Raw genomic sequence first — 8,813 nt, forward strand, 5'->3', positions numbered from 1 at the left:
TTGGGCTTGGAGAGTCCAGCCTGCAGCCAGCCACTGGGACCCTAAGACACTAAGGAAGGTCCTATATGAAACCCAAGCAGTCCGGAAGGCAGTTGTTAGCCCTGGAGCTCAGAATCAGTCCAGCTGGACAGAGGGGGGCAGGATGGGTAGGAGACAGGGATTCTGGGAACACAGGCCAGGAACCAACTTCACGGGATGAGCCTTGGACGGGCAGAAAGGTTCCAGAGCCATGTTGTGGTTGAAAAACACAGCAGCAGACAGGAGCCCCATGGAGCCAGGAGGGACTGTGGGGTACCCTCTGCTCTGGGCTGTCAGTGCCCTGCCTCTTCACATGGAGCCAGCAGGAAGCAAAGCTCAGGATGCGAGGCAAGACCACAGAGGCTGGTGGTGGTTTGAACTCTCTTCTCTGTTGTTAAAAGGGGGAAGGGAAAGGGTGTGAGGTACCCCCGGGCTCTGGGGGAGGCATGCAGGCAGCCCCAGCAGGCAGGCGCTGGGGAATGGGTGGGAAGAGTCCTGGAGTTTCCCACCATTCTTTTCTCTGCAGGGAACAGCAAGGTTGGCTGGCAAAGGGGAAGGAGAAAGGAGCAGGGCCCTGGGGGGAGGGGTGGCGGGCAAGGGGCTTGGGGGCTCACTCTAACATGCAAAGTCCAGCTGCCCCATAAACTAGGTTGCTTCTTGAAGAGTGACATACATATAAATACAGACACAGCTACACACACACATGCGGAGAAGGCTCTGCATTCCCGAGGGTGGGGATCTAGGCCTGCTGGCCCCCAAGGAGCTCCAAGGCAGGAGCCAGCCAAGTCTCCGCTGCTGTGGCGATTCTCCGCAGCCCCCTGGGGTGGGGCAGGGCGAGCAAGTCCTCTGGCAAAGGCTGCTTGTTCTCTGAAGTTCTGTCCACCAGCACCAAGACGACTCTGAACCAAATCCATGCAAGGTGGGTGCCCCGTGCCCGCGCTTCCATGTTTGTGCGCGGGCAGCCTGTGTGCTGGCACCAGGGTCCAGTCTCTCCCCTCCAGGGCTCCGGGGAATGGGGGTGCAGACAGAGGAGGGTGAAGGGGGCCCGCGGAGACATCCTCTCCCCCGCCCCACAGGGTCCTGGCCTCCGGGAGGGGGGAGGGGCCTCCCTTATCTCTCGGCCTCCATCGCAGGGTGGGCCCTCGGTTCTGAAGCGGCCTGTTGGGGGGCCAAGGGTGGCCAGTCTGACGCTGGGGAGGGGGGTGCCGGAGTCCACATGGGCGGCTGCTGCAGCTGGTGGTGCTGTGGCCCCCCTGGAGGCGAGGCCGCAGTTGGCCAGCTGGGTGCCGCGAAGCTGCCGGTGGCGGCGTGGGGGAAGTGTGGCGGGGGGGACGTGGCCGTGGCGGCCATTGGGCTGCCACTGCCACCACCGTGAAAGCTCTCGGAAGCCTTGAGACGGGAAAACATGGTGAGGGCATCAGGGAAATTGGGGGGCGTGGCGGGGGTGTTGGCAGGAGTGCACATCTGTGGGGGGAAAACAGAGAGGGTGGGGTGAGCACCCCTTTCTGGGAGGGGCGCTGGCCTCCCGCTGACTCCTAGGAGACCCACACTCAGCCACTATTGGGAGCTTCTGTGCCTCTTCCCTGGCTGCATCCTGGCTCCGTGAGACAGTCCACTAGCTCAGGGCTCACAGAGGGAAGGTGCAGCTGCTATGGACTGGCCCACCACACCCACGGGCAGTCTCCGAAGAGGACCCTCCACAGCAGAGAGCCACTGAGCTTCCTCGGAGGAGCGAGGCTTCCCTGCCCTGAACCAGGAGCACCCCCTATCGCCACCCCTGGGGCGCAGGGACACTTACCATCTGGTGGTGGTGGTGGCTGTAGGGGATGTTGGTCTCCTGGAAAAAGGCGCTGAGGGCCGTCTGTGGAAAGAAGGCCCAGATTTCATTATCCTCAGGTCCTTGTTTCCAGAATCTCTGGGGCTTGGAGCGGCCCTGGGCCTGGCTACCGAGTGGGAGAAGTGAGTGGAAGGAGTGTGCCTGTCACCACTTGACGCCTGCCACCCCCCAAGGAGACGCCACAGGCTCCGGGCAGGTCTGGAGGGGGGTAAAAACACTCACAACGCTGCCTGCCTCAGCTCGCACTCACCTGATGTGGTCACTGTGACCTCAGGAAGGGGGCAGGCAGCACCCTCTCCCAGTCTCACAGGGAAAGGCCTTTAGCGGACACCAGCCTTTGATTGAGATTGTAGCCTGACCATCACCAACTCTGAGTGGCAACAGCAAAGACTCCCAGATGTTAAGTCTAAGACCTGCCTGCCCCTCTCCTTGGCTGGCCACAGGAGCCTGCCATGATCTGGGCCTCAGTTTCCCCAACTGCACCATAAGGAGACTGGACTGGGTGGTTTCTAGATTCCCCTCCCTGGCTGCAATAACGTAAGATCCACATTCCAGTTCACAGAGCCAGAATTATGTAGGTTGGTCTGGGTTTTCCGCTCGTTGTCCCACTCACCCAAGCCTCCCTTGGAATGTTCTTCAAGTGCAGAGCAGGAGGATGGGAGAAAGGGGTCTGCACCCAGGGTGGTGAGAAGGGGAGTGGGAAAGGAGGCAGAGCACAGGCCTGTGTCAGACAAGCTCATCTGGAGGCCACGGGGGACTGGCAAGAGGGGACTCCAGGAGCCCCTGAGGGAGGTGCTGCATTTGGTCTGTCCTGGCAATGGGCCTGCAGGAGGGGTGTTGAGGAAAATAAGGGAGCCAACTGCTCTTGCGAAAGTGCTGGGTGAGGGAGTGTGTGAAAGGTCTGCCTGGCCCTGCCAAGTCACAGGCCCAGCCCCAGCTGCCCTCCATCGCCACCCTTTTAGGCTCCCTGCCCCCCAAACACAGCCCAGCCCAATCCCTTGCCTGCCGCCCCCTCCCCCCCTGTCCCCAGCATAGCCAGAACAAGCTGGCTTCCAGGGCCTGCCCTGGGATTTTGTTATTTTTTTATATTCAAATGAATTTTTCTGGGAATTTCCTGCTGGAGAGGTCCTACCCCAGTGTCCCCAAACAGGGTGTGGGAACGGGCTGGGGTTAAGTACCTCCTCAGGACTCCATCCCACCTGGGAGCCCCAGGGGACACACCCAAACCATTCCTTCCCAATAGTAGATCCAAAGGCCACCTGAGTGAGGATTCCAGTGAGAACCTTCTGCTGCCTTAAAGCACCACCACTTAAAACACACAGGTCCCCCTTCCCCTGCAGCCGCCTGTCCTCATTAACACCTGAATCACAGAGAAATGACCCAAAAACACGGCCTTTGGCTGGGTCAACCCTCAGCCTGTGAGCCTGCAGGAAAGGTTACCAGAGGGGGAGGGGTAGCCCTGAGAAACCCCTCACTCACTTTCATGCAAGGACCTATGGTTTGGGGCCCGCACCCCATTTTCACCTTAAGTGAACCTACCTAGTATCCATATCCTCCATTTTACAGATGTGAAACGGAGACTTAGGGAGCCCAGAGCATATGGCTCCTCCCCCAGGGGCCACCAGAAGTACCAAGTCTGCAGGCAGCTCCTGGCCCTCTTGGGGACAGTTTTCCCCAGGCATTTCAATCCTCAAGCTACATTTTTAATTCCCCGTGATGAAGTGGCACCAACCCATGCTGAGAGACACCCCAGCAGGTACCAGGCTCTGTGCTGGACTGAGAGTCCAAACAGACAAAGTGCTTCCCACCAGACACCTGCCTGCCCAGCCCCAGACAGGGAGGGAGCCATGTATGCAGATGTGGACTCAAACTGCCATGAATGTGGTTTTACAAGTTTTGCCACATCTAGCCCTTGAGACAAACAGGCTGATTAGGGAGCTTCCTGCAGGGTGGGGCTGCAGGCCCTAGGGGGGGTGGTGGGGTGAGGGAGTGGCCATTCCCTTCTTAGAGGTCAACTCCCACACTGAAAATGCAGAGAAAACTGAGGCCAGAGGAGAGAAGGGGCTTGCCCAGGGCGAGCAGCCACCCATCTTGTGGTGTGAGGACCACACGGGGTGAGCAGTCCCTCCTAAGAGCTCTGGTAGACGTTGGTGAGCAAAGACCCACTGGGCTGGACAGGCCAGTGCTTCCCCAGGCTGTCCAAACCTTTGGGCTGGAATTCAGATCCCCATCCCACTCTCAGGAAAGGAGCCCTGGAATCCCCTGGCTCACTGTCCTCTCAGAAGACCCAAACACCTTCCCTGGGATGGCTCCCCATCAGGAAACCAGGCTCCTGGGCCCTGGCTGGGCACAGACACTGGCTGGGCTGTGACCTTACACCTGTGAGGGGTGGAGCTCAAGGACTCTGGCCTCTTTCCTAGATACCACCCTGGGTTATTTCTGGGGCAGTGGAGCTAGGCAAAGCCAGGTGGCCTCTTGGCAGCACAAGCCGTGGGCACTAGTGCCCTATGGGTCAGGGAGGCCTGGTGGGTGGGGTCCTGACTGGGGCAGCCCCACCTCCTGCCCAGCTGACTGAAAGCTACTGAGCCATGTAAACCACGCCATGCACTGTGCAGGTAGATTCCCCGGCCAGCACAGAGGCGGCCACCCGGGCACGCCTCTGGGGCGGGGTGCGCGAATGCACACCCGTAGCTAGAGTGTGGGGCTCCAACACGGCACCGGTACACTCGTATGTGTACACGCGTGGGCTAAAAAAAAAAAATTGGTGACGTGTGTGTACACGGAACACATACATCCCGCACCCGCGCGCCGGGTGGACTGCTGTTTACACACACGCTAACATGCCCACACGTAGCGTGGCGCGTGCGTAAATACAAATGCACATGTACGTGGACACAGGCGCCACCGAGCTACCCCCCGGGCACGCAGACCCTCAGACCCAGTTGAGCGGGGAAGCTCTACCCGCTGGCCCCGGGGCACCCTGTCCTGCTCCGCAGTAACTGAGGTGGGGGCGGCGCGCGGTCCCAGCCCGGGGCGTCCTCCTTCCGGCCGCCCGCCGACTGCCCGTCCGGGCCGCGGCGCCGCCCCGCCCTGGCCGTTACCCGAACAAAAGAGGGGGGATCCCCGCATCCCGACCGCCCGGGGACGCGGGGGGAGGCGGGGATTCGGGGCACCGGCGGGGGCGGGCCGCCCCTCCCGCGCATTCCGCGCGGGCGGCGTTTCCGGGGGCCGCGTAGACGCGGCCGCGCGGTTCGGCCGGACCCGCACGCCGCGTGTGCGCGCTAGGGCCCGGCAGCCGGGGCGCGCGGCCGCCGGGAGACCGGGCTGAGTGCGCGGCTCCGGCCCGGCCCGGGCGGAGCGCGCACCGGCACGTGTCCACACCGGCCCGCACACGCGCGGTTGGCGGGACGGACCCGGACCCCAACCCCGGCCCCGGCCCAGGCGCGCACCTCGAACTGCCAGTGGGCCGCCTGCAGCAGCTGCTTCGCCTGGTCGGCCGCGCAGCCCGCCGTCAGCACGAACTGGTTGATCATGACCTGGTGCTTGAGCTCGTCCATGTTCACGGACATGGCGCCGCCGCCGCGCTGCCCGCTGCCTCCCGCCGCCGCGCTCCTCCGCCTCACGCGTCCACCATTAGCGAGCCGGCTCCGGCTAATACAAATATTTACTGTGCGGCTCTGACTCACCGAGCCTCGCCTGGCTCGGGGCCGCGGGGGCATGCTGGGAGATGTAGTCCCGCGCCGCGGCCGGCCGGGGGGCGCAGGGAGGTGTGTCCGGACGCTGCCCCTGTTGTGTGCGGAAGCGGGCGGGCGCGTCTGCGGGCTCTTACAGAGGCTCGTGGGGGTGCGGCAGGCGGAGGCCGCTGGCGTCTCTGCCCGCTGTGCCTGACATTCCTCTGTTGAATGGGCGCGCACTTGGAAAGGGGTCCCTAGAAATTTTGGCACATATCGTTAAGCACTAGGATGTACAGCCCCAAAGGCCTGGCATACAGTAGGCGCCAATAAATACTCCTTCACTGAATGAATGAATGTGCCCTTGAGGGCGCTGCAGAAAGTCACCGCCTCCAGGAAGCCTTCCGGTCTCCCCAGCGCCCCGAGCAGAAGCTCGTATCGTGCACTCGTGATGTGGGTCCCTTACCGGCCTGACGCTCGGCCAGGCACACAGTAGGCCCAAGAAACATTTGGGGATGGGATGGCGCCCGAACAAGCCGCCGAGGCGGGCAGGCTCTGGTGCCTCGGGGTTCCCTCCCCGCAAGGCTTCCACTTTCCCACGCAAAATCTCGTTCGTTCTGCCGGAAATCTCGGCCTTCGGATGCGGGCGCCAGGACCTGGCGGAGCCAGTTCCGGGGCGGCCCCGAACTCCTATTCCCAGAATGCCCCGGTTTATTTGCATCGCTCTGGCCCGAATGACGTCAAGTGACTGAGGCTGCACCACGGCCAATGGGCGGCCGCAGAGTGTTAGGACCTGGCCATATAAGGTAAACAAAGCTGGCGGCCCAATGAGGCTGCAGCGGGGGCGGGCGCTGAGTCGGGGCCGATGGGGGCGCGTCACGTGGCTGGCGGGGGCGGGACTGGGGAGAACGGGAGTGGGGGAGTTGCGGGTTGTGTTTACAGCTCCGCACGCGTTGCTTCCGGTTGACGTCGCAGGTCGGGCGTGCGGGGCAAGGGCAGGCTCCGAACGGGATCCCGGGCGGGGAGGCGGGGAGAGGTCTGGCTTGGTCACTCCCGCTCTGAGTGACCTTGGCCCGGTTCCTCGCGCTCCTTGGGCTCCAGTTTCATCCGTTGGGCAACCGTTCTTTGGGCCCTTTCTCGTGCCCTGTCCCTGACCCGGCCGGGGTTATTGCGGAGAGCACACCTGAAAGGGTTGGCTGGGGCGGGGACAGGGGTAGGTTGGGACCCTGTGTCAAAAATCCCTAGGACTGGGGCCCCTGGGTGGCTCAGTTGTTGGGCGTCTGCCTTCGGCTCACGGCGTGATCCCGGCGTTCTGGGATCGAGCCCCACATCGGGCTCCTCCGCTGGGAGCCTGCTTCTTCCTTTCCCACTCCCCCTGCTTGTGTTCCCTCTCTCGATGGCTGTCTCTATCTCTGTCAAATGAATACATAAAATCTTAAAAAAAAAAAAAAAAAAGTCCCTAGGACGGATGTAGATTTGTGGAAATACGTAAGTATGGAAAGTGCCCTCTGGAAAGTGACACAGGCCCTGAGGGTTAAAGGTCATTGGGAGGTTTTCCTGTATCTGATCCGTTGTTGGCTTTAGGCTTAGTGTGGGGCCCACATGGTGGCAGAGGGTCTCAATCCGGATCAGGAGATGTTTTGGATGTGTCTGATTTTAGTGGAGTGCCCCCCCCCCCCGCGCCGCCCTTGAGGAAATGCACTGGATGGAGGGAACTATGCCACACTGGAAGGGTGAGGGGAAGCCCTACCTGGTTCCTTCAACCCTTCCAGAGGTTCTGGCTTTGGCGAGTAGGAGGATAATGGGAGACTGGTGGACAGGACCTGAAGGGTTCCAGGATTGTGGGGGTTGGGGGAGGGCTGGGGCACCCGGATGGCTCCGGGAGGGAAGGGAGTCCTGCATAGTGAGACCCGGAATCGGCCTTTGAGGGGTAGAGTGCTCGGGGCTTAGCCTATGGGTAGGTCGAGGACTCACAGTGTTCCCTTCCAGGTGGGTGCCTCAGCTCTGGCAGAAGTAACCTGTCCACATGGGAAGTCAGGTGTGGGTGTCTTTTCTGCCACACAGGATAACTCAGACTCCACCATTTTTTGCAAACCCTCAGTGCCAGGAGATATCTGGTCTTGTTAAGAATGGCTCCTCTCCTAAACAAAGTGTCGTAAGCATGAATTAATGTGGGTAAAGCGCCCAGCACGAGGTAGGTGGATCGGAAAGTGGTGATTGCTGTCCCTGTTACACTGGGACAGCATCAGGGTATGCTGGAAGGTAAGCAGGTACTGGAGCCAGACAGACCTGGGTATGAGTCAACTCTGCTGCTTACTGACTGATATTGGATAAGCTACTGCAGCCCTGAGCTTCGGTTCATTGTAGAACTCGAGGTAGGAGTGTGGGGCAATCCCAGGACTGCTGAGGGGTTTAATCCCTGTGTAGTGCTCAGCGCAGGCCTAGCACCCAGTGTACCTACCATTTCTGGTACTCACCTCTTTGCCTCTATCTGGACCCCCCTAGGGAGCCCAAGTCCCATTTTACTGATGAAGAAACAGGCTGGAATCCAAACCCCCTTACGCTCTTGCCAATGTTCAGACCCAGTGGAGAACAGGCACCCAGTAGGCTATGAGGGTGTATTTCTAAAGAGCGAGAGAGGGCACTGCCCTGGCAGGACCCACTAGGGGATTTTCTGGCTCAGGGAAACAGGAAGTACCTTCCCGCTTCCCCCTACTCTAATCCAGCAATACTCAGTTACCTGCCCAGGCTTGTCTAGCTCTGAAGGAGCACTTCCAAGCCAGCATGCTGGCTGGGGTGGGGCAGATGAGGCTGGCAGGGGCAAAGGTCACTCCTCTGCAGGGGGCGGGGGCATGGCATCCCTAGCCTGCTTGTTTTCCCAGGGGCAGCAGCGAAGGAAAAAACAATCTTGTTTTTAGCCAGGATCAGCCTGGCTAGGGAGTGGACTTTGGATTTTTTAGCAAGCTCAGATGGGGCCTGGCAGTTGGAACCAGTAGATAGGGACAGGGGGACAAAAAGGTATTTCTAGCAGTGCCCACATCTTACCTGAAGTTCTGGAAGTTGTGGGCCCTGCCAAAGTCTCCCCAGCATGGCCTGGCCTTCTCCTTCCCACCTTCATTTTTTTTTCCTTTTTTCTTTTCTCTTTCTTTAAGATTTTATTTTTTAAAGATTTTATTTATTTCACAGAGGAGCAGGGGGACACAAGCAGGGAGAGTGGGAGAGGAAGAAGCATCCTTCCTGCTGAGCAGGGAGTCTAATGCAGGGTTGGATCCCAGGACCCTGGGATC

The 8,813-nt window shown here is 60.4% G+C and overlaps 1 protein-coding gene across 1 annotated transcript; it reads right to left on the reverse strand.

Moving 5' to 3' along the window:
• Positions 1-388: 388 nt before the first annotated feature.
• On the reverse strand, positions 389-6,150 carry UBALD1 (UBA like domain containing 1). Its single transcript, XM_026520413.4, has 3 exons — positions 5,305-6,150; positions 1,817-1,879; positions 389-1,482 (listed from the first exon to the last, which is right to left on the reverse strand). Exons 1-3 carry the CDS (start codon positions 5,572-5,574, stop codon positions 1,129-1,131), a joined length of 687 nt encoding a protein of 228 aa, XP_026376198.2. The 5' UTR covers positions 5,575-6,150; the 3' UTR covers positions 389-1,128.
• Positions 6,151-8,813: the final 2,663 nt, after the last annotated feature.

This window comes from Ursus arctos, unplaced genomic scaffold, assembly GCF_023065955.2.
Source record: "Ursus arctos isolate Adak ecotype North America unplaced genomic scaffold, UrsArc2.0 scaffold_2, whole genome shotgun sequence".
NCBI classification, from domain to species: domain Eukaryota; kingdom Metazoa; phylum Chordata; class Mammalia; order Carnivora; family Ursidae; genus Ursus; species Ursus arctos.

Excerpts from the sequence above, each read along its gene's own strand:
- UBALD1 (XM_026520413.4), bottom strand. The coding sequence starts at position 5,574 with ATGCCCCCGCGGCCCCGAGCCAGGCGAGGCTCGGTGAGTCAGAGCCGC. Across the intron at positions 1,880-5,304 it reads CGGCCCACTGGCAGTTCGAG|ACGGCCCTCAGCGCCTTTTT; the intron begins GTGCGCGCCTGG and ends TTCTTTCCACAG. Across the intron at positions 1,483-1,816 it reads GCCACCACCACCACCAGATG|ATGTGCACTCCTGCCAACAC; the intron begins GTAAGTGTCCCT and ends TTCCCCCCACAG.